General features: G+C 39.7%; 1 protein-coding gene across 1 annotated transcript in view; it reads right to left on the bottom strand.

Annotated features, from left to right (window-relative positions):
* Positions 1 to 22,927, bottom strand: part of LOC109931074 (coiled-coil domain-containing protein 81) — a 100,969-nt gene that overhangs the window by 9,755 nt on the left and 68,287 nt on the right. Inside the window, exons 12-15 of the mRNA XM_048598484.1 lie at positions 11,020 to 11,127; positions 6,856 to 7,025; positions 4,212 to 4,290; positions 575 to 798 (exon numbers count right to left, since the gene is read on the bottom strand). Of these exons, the coding sequence (XP_048454441.1) occupies positions 575 to 798; positions 4,212 to 4,290; positions 6,856 to 7,025; positions 11,020 to 11,127 (581 nt within the window). The remainder of the gene's footprint in view (positions 1 to 574; positions 799 to 4,211; positions 4,291 to 6,855; positions 7,026 to 11,019; positions 11,128 to 22,927) is intronic.

Raw genomic sequence — 22,927 nt, 5'->3', positions numbered from 1 at the left:
AATGTTGGCAGACCTGCTGAGCTTTTCCAGCAACTTTGTTTTTGTTCCTGATTTACAGCATTTTTCGGTTTTTATTGACTACTTGAGGGTATTTTCAAGTTAAGTTGAAAGTAAATCCTGCAACATCAGCTCAACCATCTGTTAAACAATTCTGATTTTAATTTTCATTCATCACAAATGAAATAGAAGGAATTCCAACCCCTTTGTCTTTTTGCCTTTCCTGGAAGTGCTGCAAAACATGAGTATCTCATAATCACAAGCAATAACAGTTTTGTGGACTTATTCATTAAAGATAATAATTGATGATCATGCTTAGTAACATACATTGTTGCCTGCTAAGCCACAGATAGGTGACCTCAGTGATCTCTCCCTCTCCTAATCTTGTGGTAGTGGAGGTTGAATTTAAGGAATATTTTTGAATTCAGTGGAAAGTTTGATAAGAAAAATGCAAACCACTGGTCAGAAGAGTTAAGCTCAGTAGCTTTGTTGATTTGCCATAGTTCATTAAGTAATAAACATAAATATCATCTATTAAAGACAAGTCATACAATAAAAGTTTAGGATTTTAACTTACCCCTTTCTGTTTCTTTCCAGCATATCTAACTCAGTTTTCTGTTCATACAGTTGATTCAGAATGGCATTCCTCTTACGGTCAGCAGCAGCCTGCATCTGCTCTTTGTAAAGGTTATAAGCAGCTTGCTTTTGTTCTTCTAACTTTCCAACTGGCTCAGAATTACCAAAGATTGGTTCAAAGGAATCAGGTACTGATGCTGGTAATTGACGTGGTTTCTCTTTTCTCTAGATATAGAAGGAATGATTATTACATATATGAATATATACATAATATATTATTACATATATGAATAATATGAATTACCTGCAGCCAAATAGTCAATAATCAGCAGATTTTAAGTCAAAAGTAATTAACAATAACCATACAAGGCAGAATTCCAACTGTTAAAGTGGGAGAAGGTGATGGCTTAAAAGGCTGGAAAATACTGTTGAGTTGAAAACTTGGCATGATCCCATCAACGTTTGTCAAGTACCTTTGGAAGGGAGTGACAAACCGTAATTTTCCCATAGGTTCAATTATTAAAAATGCAAATGAGCAGTTTATTTATGGCTTTTATCCAGTTTACTGCTTTAACAATCAGCGCTTGAGTTTCCCAAGGCACGTGAAGAAGCAGGGTAAACAAGACAAGAGCTTTGCCGAAAGTCATTTAACATTGATGCTGACAGACTGAGATCCTTTAAACAATGAAACTACAGAGCTGTAGGCTTGCCGATGTGAAAGGCTTGTGCTCCCAGGATCTGTTCTGAAAGCCTCATTTCTCAGTTCAAAAGGTGATTATTAACATTTTGCAAGTCATTTCATCCACCTTGCAAACCCTCTGCATAGCCTACTCACTCACTTGGGACACCTTACCACCTTTTGCATATTTGCTCCAGCACAAACAGATGTGACACCCATTCAACTCATCTCAAGTTGTACCATGGATCAATGGCTGTATTGAGAGCCTGCTGCAGTTATCTAGAAGCAAGATTAAAAAGGCGTATACAAGTAATGGTTCCTGCTGACACCATCAACCCTCTTTCCTCAGCCTGTGTCCAAAAAACGATGGTGTAAATAAGATGGTCAGCATGGCTGGGGCCGGGAGCTGTGCAGCATACAGAGAAGCAATGCATTAGGATACCCAAGGATAAGGGACCCCGCAGGTCTGTCTCCTGCACAGTGCATGGGTTGGTGTATAATGTGTTGTTTCCTTTTAACATTACTGGATCTTGCAGGTCTCTCCCTTACAGTTGAGCAAATTATTCTGTCCAGTCCTACTGTGGTTGCAGCTGATTTCTTCCTCATTGCGCACTTTTAATTTTCAGCATAATGGAAGGTGACAATGAGTGCTCCTAGGACAGTAGTTTCCAGCTTTTCATTCTATGTGTCCATGAGCTTCCAAACATTCTGGTAGCCCTTCCCATGAACCCCATAGGCTGTGTACCTTCCCAAGTCCCCACCCAAACAGACTACACAGCCTGCACCTGCCACCTTTGCCCCCAGCCTCTGGCATATGAGGTGACCATATAAGGTGTGATCACACATTGTACCCCCTCCTTGATGCTAGGGGACTCCTGACCATGGACAAACCCCACTCCCACATGACCTCCTTTCAATCTATGTTTTACCTTATATCCCTTATAGATAATGTTGACCCCCCACCACGACTTTCTTCAGCCTGCAGCCCTTAGTCCCAAAGGCTAACTTTCCAACTCTCCTTCCCACAAACTCTCTTGTTCTCCTTCCATCCCACTTTATCCTTGGTTTCTCTGGATGGACCCACCAAGACTGACGGTGGCTCATCCCTTGAGTGATCTAACCTGAGGAAGAAGTGCCCAGACTAGTGGTGTATTAGTGGTGTACAAATCTCCCAAAAGGGTTAGCCATACCACCAGAATGCCTGCTATGGAGCAACAGTACTGATCACGATCCACTTCCCAGTCTCCATAAGGCATGGACTGCCTGACTGAGAACACCCGGATCAGATCCCTGACTGTGACCAATACCCCAACTAGGAGGATATGTGTTAGCCCTTGACTTACTGTTTGGGGACCCCCAGACTGTTGGGTGGCTTCATGGACTTTGGTGAAGACTACTCCCCTGAGACTTTGAGATATCACTGCTTGCTAAAAGCATATGCAGTGTGTTTGCTGTGTAAGCTGTTGTCACATGGTTCAGGTGTGAGATTGATGTAATATACTGTCATACAGCTCTTAAATAAGGACTGTTGACCAGCAAAGGAGCTGCCTGATTGTGTGACTGCACTAATTAGCATGGCAAGGCAAGGTAAGCATGGTGCAAACATGCATCTATGTACTCTGTGATCGAGTGCTAAGAATGCAAGCAAGCAGCCCTGCTGTGCAGCCAGGTCCAAACTTAGAACTAGGGCCCTGTTCATAAGCACAAAGTGTCCTTGCAGCAGTCTTTCAATGTTAACTGTCTGGTGTTTATGCTTCCTACACAGCTTGCAATTGTATCAGAAATAGGCCATGATGGTCACGAGAGGAAGGCAAATTCTGGATTTCAATATCCAAGGATGAGAGGTACGTGCAGCTGGTGCCTGTGGATTATGCCCTAAGATATTGTCTGGTCCTAAGCATTATGGAAGTCCTTTGAATCAAGCAGCAAGCTGAAGTTACCAGGTATCTGCTCTGATTTCCATGGTTGGGCTTTCACCATTTCTAGCTTGTTTGGTGAGATAGGATGCTGAATATTAATGAGGTGAGTTGAGCCATTAAGAAAGAGTTTAAGAAGCAATAAACCCCCGAAGTTGGCAATTTGCTACTGTCTAGTGAAGAAAGCACCATGCCCCTTTTCAAACAAGACCTATAAGATCTCACCCATTATCATGTTGAAAATCTAGATTGTATCCATGAGTCCATAAATGCCCCATACAAACAACTTGACCTCAAAAGCTAATCTCAGTAAATACTTAAACGGAAAACATAAATGCGACCCTGGGTGGTTTGCAGAAAACTTTCTGTTGCTGGTGTCTTACTGATCTCATATGGTAAAATAAGTTGAAATTGGAGGTTAGGGCCTGCTTCCTTATCTTGTCTGGGGGGAAAGTGTTGGAGAGCAAAAAACAGAGGTGGGAACTCCAGTCATGCCTCTCAGCAGCTACTTTATTTGCAGGCTCACCACCGATTCTGTCTAATTTTGGGATGGAAAATTCCAATCCTGGTGTTTGTATTCACGATCCATTTTCTTATTTTCTCCACCCCATATATGCAGAGAGTCAGATAAATATTTAAGTAAGTTATCCTTATTTTATCAGGTAAGGTAAGCTCATCTTCTGTTATGTTTGATCATGGTCCTTGCAAAATTTATATCTTTGGCAATGTTTTGCACTAATTAGGAGGGATCATATTGACAATAGAATACTTATTGCTATTAGCTTCTAGTAGTAGCATCAACTGTCCAGTTCAGGCAGCATATGGGTGCTATGGGTCACCAAACATGGCAGAAGCAGGCATGGCAACAGCGATATTGACACAAGGCAGGAAATTTTGCTTTGGTGTATTTTTTACTGAATTAGATGTCATATTTCTGTAGTATATTGTCTTTGTACCTTCAATGAATCTTACATAGATGTCTGAACAGACACTAGTTATTACCATGCTCCTGTTATATATGCACATATTTATTAATTATTCACCTGTGTATCCAATGCTTTCTTGTAGGCCTCTATTTGTTCATGCTTCTCCTTTTGATAATACTGCCTTTGGACAGCAAGACTATAAAACAAAAGACATTTCTTAGAAAAAAATATTTTGGACCAGTTTGTAATTTTACATTAGACAAAATGCAGTTCAAAATTGTTCAGAAATCTCTCCGAGAATTCCATACACAATAAAAAAAAATAGGAAAATAAGAACACCAAACAAAAATTTGGGAAGTTTACTAAAGAGATTGGGCATAAATTTATAGATGGCCAGTCAACAGATTGATAAGAAGCCTATCCCATAGCCATACCACACTGTGGGTGGCCTAAATTGTTAAAATTGGACTTCCACAGTCCCCAGTGAGAGGAAGGTCAACCTCCTGGGGCTGCTGGCCAATCTGATTGACTGGCAGTCCTAACAGAACCAGAGCTCAGTTGTGGCCACTGCCAGAACAGCAAGCAGTCCCAGGATGAAATACCCATTGGACCCAGCTAACTTGGGGCATAGAATGGAGAGAATTCATGGTACTTTTCATGTCCCTCTAGAGGGGTGAATAAAATCCAGCACGTGGTCAAGAAGTCAGTTCTGATGAAGTTTTTAAAGGCAAAGATCAGAGAGATACAAGAAGTCAGAAGATTTTTGGAAGAAAATTCAAGAGTGCATGAATGCAATGACTAAAATCTTTGCTGTGATGGTAGAGCAATGAGGATACATCAGGATGCACAAAACGAAGTTAGAAATTTAGATCATGCAGGCTAGAACATGAGGTTGAAGGAAGTCACAAAATTAAAATAGATTGACACTATATAGAGAATTATAAAAGGAGAATGAGAATTTTTTAAATCAATACAGTGGGAGTGGGACCCAGTGAAGATTAGCGAAGATAGAGGTAATAAATGATAGGAACTTTGGATGGAATAGAAAAGATCCCAATAGTTTTTTATTATGGAAATGAATCTATACAGCAAGCAATCTAAGGAGGTAGCTTACAATTATCATTATGTTTCAGTTATGAGGTTTATAATGTCATTATATTTTGGGACTATAGCTTTACATTTAGGGTAAATGAATGGGTTCATATGACCTGTGGTTTTGTTTTATTTTCAATGGAATGTGGACATCACTGGCTGACGAGCATTTTATTGCCTGCCACTCATTATGCTTGAGAAGGTTGTGGTGAACTGTCTTCTTAAATCTTTGCAGTCCACATGCTGTAGGTTGACCCATAATGCCCTTAGAGAGGGAATTCCAGGATTTTGACACAGCGACAGTGAAGGAACAGTGATATATTTCCAAATCAGGATGGTAAATGGTAGGAAGGGAACTTGTAGGTGGTGATGTTCCCATGCATCTGCTGCTGTAGTCCTTTCTAGATGGAAGTCGTCATGGGTTTGGACAGTGCTGTCTAAGAATCTTGGGTGAGTTTCTGCAGTACATCTTTATATATAGTACACACTGTTGCTTCTGAGCGTCAGTAATGGAGGGGGTGGATGCTTGTGGATGTGGTGCCAAATGAAGTCTGCCTTACACAAATCTTGGTGATTTGACTGTTCAAGATCAAAGGAAGGTTTAGTTTGTCTTACTCCGAATGTATTTATGCTGGGAGATAATGACAACAGTCTTTGATTTACAATGAGTAGACTTTGACATCCCAAAGTCCGGGAAAGATGTTGGAGGTATTGGGGTTAAACAATTGTGTTGTAAAGTGTACATTTACTTCTAAGATGAATGGGAAACTGGATCAAGAATATTCAATGGTTTATAACCCCCTGGGGGAAGACGGCCAGGAAACCACTTTGGGATCAGGCTTCCTTTAAAATCAGTAAATATTTCAGATAGGAGTTTTTGTATGGTCAGCTAAGATATAATCTGCTTAGTTTTGTGAGCTGCCATTGCCAGATATGTAAGGGAAGCAGTCTCCAGTAAAAGAGATGTAAACCTTAGCCATCTAAGGCTTTCTGGATATTCATTCTGGCATGGCTGGGAGAATCATCTTAGCAGGTTTTACTGCTGATGGTGGGTTTGAGGATTTCTCTGAAAATTGGAGGAAATTGGAGATGGTCTCTTAATGTTATTTGACCAAATGTAAATGTAGGAAACCATTGGAAACAGCCTTGGAATTGACTAAATAGAATTTAGTCAACACGTTTTCAATAAAACTCCTAAAACTTGAAATTTTGTGGTGCCATTCATTCAGCTATCAATTGGAAGTTCAAATATCTTGTTAAGAGTTATAGATCTATATGGAAATCACAATAATCAGCACAACTATGAAAGTAAATTGTTTTGAAAATTATAACATTTTTGAATAATTTATTCCAATTTCACCCTCAGCTGACCATTCTAGTCCCTTCCAATGTTCCTGTTCATTCATTTGAAATTATGCAAGATCAGTGCTGAAATATGTCATCCATTTTCTGGGTATGACAGAGTTCAATGATTTAAAAAGGTGGTTCACTATTATCACTATTATCTTCTAATGGGTGATTAAATGTGGGACATCTGAATGACTTCTAAATCTTATGAATGAAATAAAAGGGGACTTTTTTTCCTACATCATGTCTACTTGCCTTCATGGTAGAATTGCAAACTTGATGCATATAGCCTACATCTCAACAATAAATTGAAGCAACCTACTCTTCAGCCAACTGAACTTGTTCCAAGCGATCCATAAACTCTTCATCCTGTCTCTTTTTTTCCTCTCTTCGCTTTTTCTCTTGAATCTGTTCAGTTAGACATTGTGCATACTGCTGTTGTTTCAGAAAGACTGGTGGTGTCAAGAGTCTGTTTTGAAATATATATCCTTTCTGAAAGCAAAGCCCGAACATTTTTCTAAGATATATTATACATAAATAACAAATTTTCAATGTTGTATTAAATTTATTACTTTTCAAAATTGTAATTTTTAAGAAGCAAAAGCATATCTTTCAACAATTCTTTTGTAAAAAAATAAATACAAATTACGTTGCCAAAGCAGATACATACAATTGTTAGAAATGTAATGAAAACCACGGTTTGAACACCAGGAGATGTGCTTAATTGCATATATTCAAAAGAATTGATGTTGTATGCAATAAATGCCTGTGCACACAAGATCCTGCTGTCTCAACTTGAAATCATTGATAAATATTTAAATAATATTGTTGTGTTTTAAAAGCTCAATTTACAATGCAAAATGTATTTATAGTAAATCAATATGGGCTAACAACTTCTGCATTAATTTACTAATTTTATACTTGAGGGAGGTGATACCATTGTGGTGTTATCACTAGACTAGTAATTCAGAGACCCAGTTAATGCTCTAGGGACCTGGATTCCATAGCATATGGCAGAATTTGCAAAGTGTTTGGAATTATGACTTACAAATCTAATAATGACCATGAAACCATTGTCAATTGTCATAAATAGTTTGGTTCATTAATATCCTTTAGGGACCAGGGATATTTGTGCAGCTTCCTTTTAGGGAATGAAAACTACCACCCTTACCTGGTCTGGCCTACATGTCACTCTAAATTTATAACAATGTGATTAAACCTTAACTGCTCTTTTTCAGTTGTATCAAACTACTAAAAACTCTCCTAAAACGGAATGAAACCAGATGAACCACTGGTATCAACATATGTAGCAGCAAAAATGCAACAGCAAACTTAGCCATGTTAGTCTCACAAATTTCTCCTTGTTGACATCTGGGGCCAAGTGCCAAAATTGGGAGATTACTCAAGCAACAGCCAATATCATCAGACTTCAGAATCATACTTTGCTGACAAAATACCAGACAACACTATCACCATCCCTGGGTATGTCAGAACATACTCATGTGCAGAACAAACTCTGCAGAGGTGAGAACAGAGTGTTATACAGTCAGGACGGAATTATCTTGGAGTCGTCAACATTAACTCTGGACAACCTCAAATTATGAATCAGTACTCCTTCATGTTGAGCAGTACTGGGTAGTATCAATGAGGATTGCAAAGGTGGCAAATGTATTCTGGGTGGGGAACTTCAATGTCTATCACCAACAGTAGCACAGCAGCACCAGTACTGACCAAGCTGGTTGAGTCCTAAATAACATAGCTGCTAGACTGGGTCTGTGGCATGTGGTGAAGGAACCAAGAGAAGGAAAAATATTTTTGATCTCATCTTCACCAATGCATCTGTCTATGACAATATTGGTAGGAATGACCAGCGCACAGTCCTGTGGAGACAAGGTGCTGTCTTAACAGTGAGAATACACCCTATTACGTTGTGCGGGATTACCACTGTACTAAATGGGATAGATGCTGAACAAGGTTGGGCATCCATGAGATGCTTTGGGCCATTATCAGTAGCAGAATTATACGCTAACACAATCCACATCATGTATTCCCTACTCTAAGATCAACCTTAGTTCAATAGAGTGATAAGAAAGACATGTCAGGTTCTCACACTCACACACACACACACACACGCGCGCACACACACAAACCTATTCTATGGGGTGAATAATTTCATTCAAGATGTTTGTTTATTTGCAAATACATTCTATTTTGTAAAAGAAACACATAATTTGTAGTCATAGTCAGTTTGTGTGGCATTTTATAAATTATAAAAACAAAACCAGCCTGATTCCAGGTTAAAACTCCGACACAGACTCTGGACAAAACCTTTCACCTGCAGTTCAGTATCTGACCTTAGATGTCACCTATTGTATATTCTTATCACTCTGCCTGTTTGAAGTTCGGAAAGTTTGGCAGATACTGATAAAACCTTTAATTATCTCGGGGCAGTGACTTGAAACAGGTTCTGGCATTTGCATCTTAATCAATTGAAACTAACAGAGTTCTCCATATCCTGCTTCTGCAAATTCTAGTCTGCGGCAATGTATGAATGATTAAAGATTCAACAGGAGGCAGTCAGTCAGCCATTTTAGGTTTGTTCACTCCACTCACACCAGTTGTATGATCCTTTGATCTCCTGCCCTTCATCTCTGTGCCTATAAACTCTGTGTTTGTGTGTTCTCCTCTCACTGCACCTGATACAAGAAAGCTTGTGATTTCAAATAAACCTGTTGGACTGTAACCTGATGTTGTGTGATTTTTGACTTTACCTACTTGTCTGGATGTGAGCAGCTCCATCAACAATCAAGAAGCTTAACATCATCCAGAATAACATTGTCTGCTTGATTGCACCACATCTGCAAACTCTCAATCTCTCCACCACTGACCCACTGTAGCAGCAACATATACCAGCTACAAGATAGACTGTAGAAATTCATTGAAGTTCCTTTGTCAGCACCTTCCAAGCCTATATGACCACTACCACATAGCAGGACAAAGATTGCAGGTACATGGAAACACCACCAACTGCAAGTTCCCCTCTAAGCAACCTACCATTCCGGACTTGGAAAAACTTCTGTGTTACAGGATCAAAATCCTGGAATACCTTCACTGATATCATTGTGGATGTTTTTGAACCAAATGAACAAAAGCAGTTCAAGGTGTAGGTTAACCAAGATCTTTTCAAGGGCAACAAGGTATGGGCAAAAAAGCCACATCAATAAATGAATAAAATAAACAAAAAATGTCCAAATGATGTTTGAAGAATGTTCAAAGCTGGATTGGCTTTGGCAATTGCCTTGGTACATCTGGAACAGTCATTAAGTTCCTTGCACACATTAATAAAAGACTTCATAACTATTTCACAACCTTAAAACAAAATCATGCAGGACTGAGCACAGAATGCCTTGTATCCTTCAGTTTTCAGGATTTTCTGCAGCTCAACTAGCAGTCCTGAAGGAAAGTACTGGAGGCTGACAGCATAAAGGTGAGTTCTTAAATTTCAACTTATCTTTATATTCAACTGTAGGCCACTGCTAATAGGTATTCTCCCCTCTTCCCCCTTCTATTCACACCCTCTCATTCTACTTTAGCATTGCTGCCAATATTGCAGGTGGCCTAAATTGGTGGCTGCAAATACTCTAAATAGCATCTAGATGCCCAAACAGCTTCTGTGACTTGAGGAAATGGAGTTGAATTTGTTCAAGGCCTGATTTAAGATAAAACTCAAAGAACTGATCAGACTTGTAGCTATCAATGCTTCGGTAAAGAGTTTGAATCAGAACACTTCACAAGATTTCCAAGATCTCACTGAGATACATCAATCTGTGATAATAACCACCAGAAGCACCTCCAGAAAGTAAATTTGTTAGGTCCATTTACAGGTGCACAGCAGATGCTGTACTTTCAATAAGTTCCTAAACCAAAACCCAAGGGTTATCCTAAAGTTTAGAAGTCTTCAAGCCTCATTCTAAAAATTATAGTGGTATCTGTTGCACCTCCAGAGGCAGCTTGCCCATGTGGTTGCATAAAACTTGACTCGACTCTGATTCATTGAATTGCTGCCATGGAAATGCACAAGGAAGCTATTGTTCCCAAAATTTTATTTACTTCAAAAAAGACACAATGTCTGGATATGTTCCTTTCTCCTACAGAGAACAGGTTCCTAATTATGAATAAATGTGGCTTTAAGCAAACATAAGTGAGTCATAGTCCAAGCCTGACTGATATTCTTAAATTGGTTGTTAGTGTAATTCTTAGTACAATTCAATTTTCAAACTGTCAAACTCTCTACCCCGGCCTAGTTCCAGCAGAATTTCTTCATGAATCACAAAAATCTTAAACACAAAGGATAGTTTGTGTCATTTTTCCCATTGAAAAGTCATTGGATATTCACTTCGAAATATTTACGTTTTGGTTCTTTATGATTACAGGTAAAACATACTTAAAGCAAGTAATTCCAGAAACAGCGCCTTCATACACTTACATAAGAGTCTCTGCACTTTGAATTCTTCTTTCTCTTTTTGGCTTCAGCGACTCCCATATTGAATGCTGAAATCTTTTGGTTGATTTCTCTGTTGGCCAACATTTCACACTAAAATATAACAGAAATACATTAACTACAATTAAAACAAAATGGAGAAAACATTGCCACTTAAAGTACACAAAATTAATTATTTCCTGTGTGCATGTAGTCAATAGCGAGTACACAGTCACCATTAGGCTAACTTCTAATTCCATATTTTATTGAATTCAACTTTAATCATATCGGGGGCAAATTTAAAGTGTGAAGGGAGAGGTTTAAAGGATATGCAAGGGTGGTAGGTGGCTGGAATGCACTGCCAAGGGGGGTGGTAGAAGCAGACATGATAGCAATGTTTAAAAGGCAGTTGGACAGACACATAAACAGGCAGGGAATAGAGGGATAAGGACCTCATTCAGGCAGGTGGGATTAGTTTAGAATGGCATTGTGGTTGGCACAGACATGGTGGGCCAAAGAGCCAGTTCCTGTGCTGTACTGTTCTATGTAAGCCATAATGACAAAAATGCACTGTCTTTAATCATGCAGATAATCATTTTGCTAAAAGATGAGAATATATAAAAGGCAATATTAATGTTGTGAGCAACTGTCTCCACAAGTTCATTAAATGTCACTACATTTTATACAAAGACTATTACTTAGACTAAAATTTCCTCATGATACCGGATTTCCAGCTGTCAGTGTGTATTTAAAGTTCAACATTATAAGAAAATTATCACTGAATTACAGCATTTGATGGAATTTAATGCCCAATCTTTTGGTAGGTTTGCAGGTTTTGGGATGTGGGCTGTATAATTAGGTAGGAAGGTGCAGGATGAAGATTCCATCATATTCCCACCCCACGCTAATTTAGTCCATGATGAGACAGCTTGAGGGTGGCCTCTCCTCTAACTGAGGCTTTTAGTGGCCAGATAAGGTCACTGAAGGGCATCAAGCATCATCACTGATATTTAGCCAGAGTAAGACTCCTCCCAAAGTTTTGTACTTTAAATCAAACCCACTCCCCCTTAATCACTATGGCCTTCCTGTCTGACCTAGGTGAACCAACCCCATACATCTGTTGTCTGGAGAGTTACTTCCTGGGAGCCAGAAGGCCTGATGACAAGCAGGGAGTGCTTGATTGGAATTTAATCCCATACGGCCTCCCAGAATGACCACAGTCATGTTTCCAGGTGGTGGGTCTGTTGTGACCATTTAGTTATACCCATTACGTTCAAATGAAGGATAAGCAACAGTTCTATTATATTTTTGTCAATTACACCAAAAGTTCTGGCATAATCAAATAATCTAACTACTTTTCATTCAATAAATTGTCATATGATAAAATTGCACATATCAATGCTGATATTCAGTTTTTTCTACAAGTAAGAAGAAATATCAGAGTTCCAATGTTCCAAATGGCAAATATGAAATTTTGCTAATTGCTTGTCACTTAAGTTTATCAAGTATCTGCTAGGATTTTATATATTTAAACATTACTCCATGCTAAAATGGCTGATCTATATTCCATCTGCCAAATTTTTGCCCACTCACTTAACCTGTCACTATTTCTCTGAGGACTTGTTCTATCATCTTCACTACTTGCCTTCCTACCTATTTTTGTGCCATTGCAAACCTGGTGATAGTACATTCATTTCCCTCCATCCAAGTCAAGAATATATATTGTAAACAATTGTGGCCTAAGCACTGATCCCTGTGGTACGTCACAATGTGCAGGTTGACCATCCTGAAAATGTCCCCCTTATCCAAACTCTATCTTTTATTAGTTAGCCAACCTTCCAATCATACTACAAGGGTAACTCCCCCCACAGTTACACCAAGTAGGAGTTCTGTTATATGTGATGTGTGGCATTCTAGCAAAGCGTGTTGTCAATTAGCTGGAGATGATTCACCCAAGCCTTCAAAAACAGTGATGCCATGAGTAGGTAAAAGAATGGCCCAATTCTCTGCTATTTAAATAGTCTGGTGTCCCATACTGGTTGATGCACATGAGCACACAGAGCAAAATCAAAGACTCCTGTGCCCTGTCTGCCAAGCTTGTAATATGCTACTCATAACAATTACCATGTGTATTTTCCAAGGATGCCAGGATATCTCTTAACTTCTTCAACCCCAAAACCATGGATATTTTCAACTTCATTACTTCCATGTGAGTATCGATCATGTCATAAACTACCAGAAATCCCAGGTTATGAAAATTGTGATTGAGATCAGATAGGACGAACTCAATATAGCCATGATAGAGAATGTCCAATACCTGCAAAGCAGACACGTGAATGAAGGAAGCGATATCAAACAACTTACAATCCCCAGCAGGATTCTAATGGAAAAACTGGTGAGTTAATTGCTGATACTTCCACCCCTGTTTCAATTAAGCATATTTCTACCTCGTGAAATTTCACACTCATTGTAGGGCAGTCCATGTTGCTACACATAAAACCTCACCCTGACCTGGCTCTCAGTGGAAGGGCAAATTAATTTAATATCCATGAAGAAGGGAGGGGAGTTGCACTGGATGGAGTCCCTGTGCCTAATGGCAGTGGTGACCATGGTTGATGATGGCAGTCTCATTAGAAGTGCCTCCTCATGGATGTTTCTATCCCTCCCTGATTCTGCTGGGGTGTCCTTCAGTATCATGTCCCTAATCAATTTGAAGGAGAAATGCAGCAGTACAATATGATTCAGTAGATCCAGGGTCACAGCAACCAGTCCTCCCCTTTGGCTTGCTGTACTCATTAAACCTCTACCGTAGCTGTGTCATGTTACTGCTATAGCCAAAACTCCTTGTCAATACCTCAAAGATCCAATGTAGACTTCTTCGAACATCTGTACTACTCTCCACAGGATTTCCCGCATAGATGTTTCATCATGATCATTGCCTGCTCATGCACATTGAAGCCCCTGGATGCCATAACCACCTGTGCATCCTCAATCCAGTCTTCAACTACCAGATCCTTGGATATTTCTGTTCTATCCACGAATCTGTCCAGCTTCTTACTCATCAACATGTAGAATATTTGACCAGGAGAATCATTTCTTTCCTCCATTGTGTTAAGGGGATGTATTTAAGAGCCTCTGCCTGAGTTTGGCATCTTCTTCAGATTTTCTGAAGAAGGGTCTAGGCCTGAAACGTCAGTTTTCCTGCTCCTCTGATGCTGCTTGGCCTGCTGTGTTCATCCAGCTCTGCACTTTGTTATCTCAGATTCTCCAGCATCTGCAGTTCCTACTATCTCTCCCATTTATATAACACAAATAATAAGAAAAATAATTAAAACTTAGTCTCTCAAAGTCTACATGCCTTTCTTCTGCTGTTCTCTAGTCATAAATGCCTTTCTTCAGCTGATCTAGCTGTCAGCGATGATTTCCCCGTGAAGACTTCTGTGAGGATTCTTGGTTGAAGTGCCATGGTATCTTTTATGGATAGATGGTGCTTTCTTAGAGAGCTCAGTGATTTCTTGTGAGAGCTAGATGCTTATTTCTCAGATGGTGGTTTGCTCTCACATCGATTTTCAAAAACCCTCTCCTTATATACCTTGGATTACATATCAATTTTCTTAAAATCATCAGATTTAAATTCAATTGGCTTTCAAATGCTAAGTGCTTAGTTTAAATTATTTGTTTGATTCCAGCTAGTTGCCAAAACATCAAAACACACCTAAGGTTTCCAATCACACAACTAATTGATACATGTTTAAATTTCAGAACTGGCTGTATATCTTCAGCTACATACAGACATTTTTTTCTGTATAAATCTCTAAGCTTAGAAAAGCACTTTACCTCTTAAAGAGACTACGCACTCTTCCCCTCCACCACCTTATCTTTTTTGTACAAAGAAATTCGAGCTTCCTGCCTTCCAATTCACAATTACTCTACACAACTTCGTAACAAAGATGTCATTAAGAGTGCAATCAAGCAGTATCTGCTCAGCAATAACTTGCTGAGTAACACCCACTCAGCTCCTGATCTTATTACAGACCTTGATTCAAACATGGACAAAACAGGTGAATTCCAGAGGTGTGGTGAGAGCGAGGGCCCTTGATATCAAGGATCCATTTGACTGAGTGTGGCATCAAGGAACTCGAGCAAAACTGGAATCAATAGGTGTCAGGAGGAAAACTCTCTGCTGGTGCGAGTCATTCATGGCACATAGGACTATAGTCATGGTTGTTAGAGATCAATCATCTCAAATGCACAACATCTGCAGGAGTTTCTCAGGGTAATGTCCTAGGCCCAACCATCTTCAGCTGCTTCATCAATTACCTTCCTTCCATCATAAGGTCAGAAGTGAGGATATTTACTGATGACTGCACAATGTTCAGCACCATTCATGACTCTTCAGATACTGAAGCAATCCATGGCCAAATACAGCACAATCTGGACAATATCCAGGCTTAGACTAACTAGTGGAAAGTAACATTCGCACCACACAAATGCCAGGCCATGACTATCACCAATAAGAGACAATCTGACCACTGCCCCTTGGCATTCAATGGTGCTACCGTCACTGAATCCCCCACTGTCAACATCCTGAGGGTTACCTTTGTCCAGAAACTCAACTGGATCAACCACATAAACATAGTGGCTACAAGAGCAGGTCAGAGGCTAGGAATACTGTGTTGAGTAACTCATCTCCTGACTCCCCAAAGCCTTTTCATCAGCTACAAGACATATGCCAGACATACTTCGCACTTTCCTGGATTGCTGCAGCTCCAACAAACTCAAGAAACTTTACACCATGCAGGACAAAGCAGCCCGCCTGACTGGCACCATATCCAAACATCCACGCCTTCTACCACTGATGCTCAGTAGCAGTAGTACACTGCAGAAATTCACCAAAGATCTTCAGAGAGCACCTTCCAAACTCATGACCACTTCCACCTAGAAGGACAGAGGCAGCAGACACATGGGAACACCACCACTCGCAAATTCCCCTCCAAGCCACCCACAATCTTCACTGTCGCTGGGTCAAAATGCTGGAATTCCCTCCCTAAAAGCATTGTATGTCAACCTAAAGTAGGTGGACTATAGCAGTTCAAGAAGGCAGCCTACCACCAACTTCTTAAGCACAATAGTGCCAGGCAATAAACGCTGGCCAGCCAATGACGCCCACATTCCACAAATGAATAAAAGAAAAACCTCAGGACCTTTCCAAAACCAAACACAATACACTATATCCTTCCCAAGCTTTTTGCCCATTATTAACAGTTTTACATTCATTTATATAATTATATTTACCTCTATCCTATCTTATGCCAAGTCTCTGACGTCACAAATTCAGGTGTTCTGGAGGCTTCAGTTTTCTCTTAGAATTCATTCCCTGTGGACTTGGGACATTGATTCTGTTCTTGATCATGTGATGTCAGTAAATCCCTTTAAGTTGAAAGTCTTTTTATCTCTTAGGTGCTCTTCGTGGAAAATTACATTCCTGTTGAACCTGGAAATTAGTCTACTACATCAACTGGATGACTGTTAATCTCCTGAACCTCCTTCACAGAGGACTAATTTCATGTTGAAACAGATAATTGTCCCATAACATCATCTGTGGAATCTCTAATCTTTTGAATACCCTTCTGTTGAACCAGGCACTTTCTTCCTTATAGTACACAACAACTCAATTTCTTCTTGACTGTGTCCTGAATCTGTGAACATTGGTCATCCCACCTCGGTGTGGCTTTTGTGGAGTCATATGCAGCCCATTTGCATTCTGTGTGATCAAATCTTTATTGTCAATCTGTCAACCGATATGTGCTGAAATATGTTGGCTCTCTATTTCAACTTGTTGGTGCTTTCTTTCATTCCTGTGGCTGCTTTACTGATAAACCCAATATGTTCACTTTCTCGGTCATGTTACTTGAGATTTGCTGCCAACCGATCAGTGCCCCGGTACCTGATGTTTTTTACTTGAAAAGTGAAGAATTGAAAAATTCTCTTGAACTTAAGTTGTCTCATCATTGGACTTAAATTCAAACCTGCTGTGTTTGCCAGCTGTGTTGTTGTCTGAACAACTTCAGTTAAAAATTCATCAGTTAGCTCAATTAGGCTATAATTGCTCATTATTTTTCTCATCATTTGAGTTTTCTCACAAACTTCTCTGATATTTCTGACCTGGACACTTTTTGGCGCTGATTGGAATGGAAACCAGTTCTGCCTATAGTGTATCATTGCCATCATGTTAATGGTATGGAACAATTCAATTATGGCAACAGAGATATTTTCAATGTATTCTATACACATTTTGGATTCCACCAGGAGTCTAGGAAGCCCTACAAAATCTATCAGCTGTCCTTGGACCAGTTGTTCAACAGCGAACATTTCTTTGACATGTGGTTCCATGACTGAGAGTTCTTTGACCAGTTGTCACATCACTGGTGTCTCAGGCCAGAATTCTTGATTGTGAAGTAGGTATACATTCTTTGCTCTGTGCCACCCGTGTGTTGCGGAATTGATTACAGCACACTTTTAATCTTGAGATCTATCCCTCACGGTTGTAAACTGTAATCTGTTACTTCAATCAATGTATAACATCTGACCATGCAGTGATACTCAGCCTGGTACCAAGCTTAAAGTTAATGAGATATCCATTGATATGAACCTCTTCTTGCCAAAACAATTGTCTTGTATCACCAATTTCTCCGAGGAACACATTTGATTTCTCTATTGTAGGTGGCTCCACCTTTCTAATATCTCTATGTGAGTAGCTATTTGGCCTTTTGCTACTCTGTAATGCTTCTTCACATCTTCTGGAAGGGACCTATTATTTTACAGATATATTATTCTTTTATAATAACAGAACACTACACTGCTTGTGCCTGTCATGTTTCATTGCTCCACAGTATTCACACTGACTTTTACTATTTTCTGTCTGATCTACTCTTTGATGGACTTCTCATGTGTCTCTTCAGGGTTTTGTGTACCTTATGAACTGAATGAGTTCTGCTGTGTTCTTGTGATAAGATTGATCTTCTCCTCTTAGGATTTCCTTGTTGCTCTTTATAATATCTATTTCCAGAACCATTTGGATGGCTTTCTCCAAAGTCAAATCTTCTTTGCGCTGTAACAAATCTGACGAAGACTTATTGGCAAATCCAATAATAGAGTCATAGAGCATGGAAAGGCCCTTCGGTCCAACTAGTCTATGCTGACCATGTTCCCAAACCAAACTAATCCCACTTGCCTGCATTTGGCCCAAAATCCTCCAAACCTTTCCTATTCATGTACTTATCCAAATGTCTTTTAAATGTTGTAACTGTGCCTGCATCCAACACTTCTTCTGGCAATTCATTCCATACACAAACCACTCTGTGTAGTTGTGCCTCATGACCTTATTAAAACTTTCTCCTCTCCTTAAAAATATGCCCCATAGTTTTGAACTTCCCCACCCTGAGGAAAAGACCCTTGCTATTTACCATATCCATGTCCCTCATGATTTTATGAACCTCTATAAGTTCACTCCTCAACACAGACTTTAGTAAAGCCTGAAACAAGGTTCCGTATGGTAGACTAATTAGTAAAGTCAGATTACATGGGATTCAGGTGAGCAGTGAATAAGGTTATTTAAGATTACAAAGAAATCTTGATCAATTGGGTCAACGAGCTGAGGAATGGTAAGGTCGAATTTAATTTGGATAAATGCGAGGTATTGCATTTTGGTAAAACAAACAAGGGCAGGACTTAATAATAAGAGACAATTATTTAATTGTATAGGTCCAGACCCCATTTAAGGTTTCTCAATTTGTCAGCTCCGGACTGGACACCCCAAATCCTTAAATACGCAGGTGAGGAGAGATGAACTGGCTTGCTACCTTCTTGATTGGTTGCAACAAGGTTAATTTGAAAGTAGACCCCTTCTCTTGTGGACACTATTCTCCCACACCCAACTTATGCTTTAAAATCACCCAATTTAACCTGTCTTCTTGAGTTAACAAAGAATGAGTTCCATTATTATCACGCATGAGAAGGAATACATACTCAACACACATGAACACAGAAATCCGGTCAGTGCAAAAAAATAAAAGTTTTTATAAAAATATGTACAGATCAGCTGTGAATTGTTTACAAACAAAGGATAGTTGATGTTGCAGTTATTACAGTCAAGGTTACTGGCAGTATTGATGATGGAGTTTAACAGTTTCACTATCCTCAGTTTTGCAGGTTAGGTGAGATTGTATAGCTCAGATTCCTTTTGACTGACTGAATTCCAACATTCAGGGTGACAGAGAGAGTCTATTGTTGTCCTATTTTCTATCAATGGCTGCTGGCTAGCTGACTTATAGTACTGAGACTGAGACAGCCTTTACCAGCAACAGAGGAATGACTAGGGGGTAGTTCTTCAATTGTGACCTCATAGTATGCAAACACTTGAACCCAGGCTGGTAGGCGTGAGAATGTTAACTCCACACTCCAAAAGAGTTGAATTGGCTTGTTGACCCCTGTCCTTGCACATTCTTTAAAGGGGAAAAAAAAACAGAACATGTATCTAGTTTGGATCATAAAGTTCCCATATATGTGTGATATCCTGAGTCTCTCTTTCCCAAGAACTACTTAATTTCCACCTGCAGCCATTTTTGGCTACATCAGCCTGTTTTAAAAACCTCATTTTGGAATTACAAATTTGAAAATGTTCATAGCACTTCAAGGCTCTGTCTTGTGGTCATGAAGCTTATGAATTCTGATTTCATGGCTCTATAGTCAGATTTTTCCAACCTGTAGAAATTATCAATGGATTCCCTAGATGTTGAAATCTTCTGTTAAATCTTGCACTTTGAAGAGTTTCATTTGTTTTAAGAGTAAAGCAATTATCAAAAGCTTTAAAAAATTCATCAAGAGTATCTCTTCTTTTCTGCTTTGGGAAGCTACAACATAGTCTTCTATAGTCCCATTTGAATATGTGTTTACTTGTTCAGCTTCTAATTTAGTTGTCTAGTTTGGAAGTATTTTTGTTTGTTAAGAATAGTTTACTCCAAGATTTTTAAATCTGCATTCCATTTGGATCAATTCTGAAATTAAGTCTTCTGGGCAATATGATTGCTGTTGCTATTTCTTTCTAATTCGCTTATTTATTCTCTTTGCTTTAAAAGCACTCCGTTCTGCAGCTATGTTACTTGTCTGTCTTGGAGGATTTTTCTATGTTTCTGCAATCCAAATGGAAGAATTTTGCTTTCTGTAGCTAAAACGGAAGATACCCACCATCCATATCTAAAATGCTGGACACCTGCCTTCTGCAGTCTAATAAATGATTCTCATTCTCTTTAAAAGCTTCGTTGAATGAATCCTGTTGTCTGCATTCAATTTTGGAATAAGAAATTTGGGTTGGAAACAACTATGCTAAATTTAATTAAGGGAAATTGCAAAGGAATTAGGACAGAGTTGACTGGAGTATACTGAGAAAGGAGTTCAGGAGGAAAGACAATTTATGATAAAATAACTCCACGAAGGCCAGTATCCCATCAACAAGTCACCCTTTCTTTACACGTGTATAGTGCATGACACTGATTTAGCTACCTCAGACCCGGCTTCTAGAGTGAACAGAACCAATGACACTCAGCCCCAATCGGGAAAATCATATTCTATGAGATCCACCTGGCTGACATCATTCCAATCATGGAACCCTCCCGCTCTAAGTCCTGGAATGTAAGCCTGTTCTTCATTGTTTAGTTTCTCCTGGAGCATGTTCGCACTATGTCCAGTTTCTCTGACTGTTCCTTGGATACAGGCAGCATGTACTGGACCACAGGTGACATTGTTGATGCTGCAGCATCTGCCACATCCATTTCGCCTTAGCGGTTTCTTCAACGCTAGGTGGAGCAGGAGAACCCATGGGTTCTGACAGCCTTGCCAGATGTTCTGAGGGGCCAGGTATGTGTTGGTCCTGCTCTGTTTGCGAGGTTGCAGCTTTCATGTGGTCCAAGTGCTTGGTCAGGACCACCTTTCCAACCCAAACTTTGTACGTCACAGGACCTGACCTCGCATTGACTAGGCCTCTTACCCCTGCAGGGCCATTCCCATGTTTTCAACACCAAATTTAATCCCCTGAAGTAAACTGCCTCTCTTGCTTAGAGAAGTTTTGTGCCCGGCTTTGTCGTTCTGACACTGTTTAACTACCACCCCACCCCAGGTCTGGGAAAGACCAGGTTTAACCCGGTGCAGATTCTTGTCCCCATCAGCAACTCTGCTGGAGCTATTGCTGTAGTTGCATGAGGGATAGTCCTATAATCAAACAGGAACCAGGAAAGTTTGGTATCAAGTAAAGCTTTAGGCTGTTTTTTTTAAGCCTACCTTAAATGTTTGGACTGCCTTCTCTGGCAGAACATTGGATATTGGATTGTATGGAGCTATCCTTGTATGCCAAATGCTATTAGACTTTAGGAAATACTCAAATTCCCTACTGGTAAATAATGGCCCTTGTCTGTGACCAACACTTCTGGAAGTCCATGTATTGCAAAAGATGCTTGCAGCTTTTCAATTGTCATCCCCGCGTTTGATGAATAAACCCTATGCATGTCCAACCACTTTGAAGGGACAAGCACAATGACTAAGAACATAGAACCCATAAAAGGATCAGAACAGTTGAAGTGTAACCAAATCCTGGATTTACCAAGCCATTCCCACGAATGCTGGGGAGCTGCTGGCTGTGATTTTTGTCCTTGTTCAGACTCTGGGCACTGCCCCAGCAACATGGCATTGTCAGCATCCAATCTAATTAAGCAGAGATTAATGGCTTCATGAAGGGATTATCATGTCTGAAAAATGGATTAGAATTCTTTGAGGAAACAGGATAGATAGAGGGGACCATTAGATATCATATATTTTGATTTCAAGAAGTCATAAGATTAAGTAATGCCTACTGCTGGCACCATGTTGTAAGAGGAAACCTCACCTATGCCCATCATACAGCATGAGTTAGACAGACTCTTGGCCACTGTAAGGTAACTTTGTTACCATCATCCCCCTTTTAGGTTGCGATCTACAGGGCCTGACTGATCTAGTGTGATAGAGGAAAACCACTAGGTAGTCTATCAAGAAGAGGATCATATCTTAAATTAGTTGCACTTTATTGTAGGATACTAATCAAGTATCAGTTACACTGGCATGGTCTACATTGTTGTTAAGATTATGAGGAGATTAATACAATAAATTCAGAACTGTTGTCTCCATCCACATCCTGATGGCATCATCATGTTGAGTAGAGCTTAATGCTTAAACTTCTTTTGCATTAACCCTTACAGAAAACATGTATACAACAAGCAGCTGGTGGAAAGGATAAAAAAAAGCCTTCCAGTCAAATTAGAATCTTCCTTTATTGGACCATAATAAACAGGAGTTCTCCTCCAGATTAATAAGGAAGTTGCATTCTCTTGCCTCAACTACAAAATTTGCTTCCTGTAAGACCTTTTGGAACTCCTTCCCCAGCATTCATGTCCAAGCCACCATTTTCCCTGTTAGCAGCCATTTTGCACCCTCTTCCTGCCAGAATGGGCGAAACACATGCTATATAAATGAGGTATACAAGTAGAAAATGCTCTAGGCCTGAATATTAGGTCAATAAGTGTGTTTGCATTAATTTTGTTCTGCCTCCTGCCCAATGAAGACTTGCTGAGGGTTCACGTAGAAGATCAAAAGCTTCTCAGGCTTGCAACAGTAGCAAACTTCTTCCCTGACTTCAAAGCAATAGGCCCTGTAAGTACAAACTGTACTACAGCCACATCAGAATCAAGCACAGAACCAGAATCTGCAAAACAGAGACAGCAGGTCCAACAACTCAGATTTTGGATATACTATATAAAAATCAAAAGAACTGCAGATGCTGTAAATCAGAAACAAAAACAGAAGTTGCTGGAAAAGCTCAGCAGGTCTG

The sequence above is a fragment of the Rhincodon typus genome, chromosome 6, assembly GCF_021869965.1.
Source record: "Rhincodon typus isolate 14 chromosome 6, sRhiTyp1.1, whole genome shotgun sequence".
Lineage (NCBI taxonomy): Eukaryota > Metazoa > Chordata > Chondrichthyes > Orectolobiformes > Rhincodontidae > Rhincodon > Rhincodon typus.
Note: the sequence above shows the minus strand (reverse complement) of the source record. Positions and strands in the feature narration are given on the sequence as shown.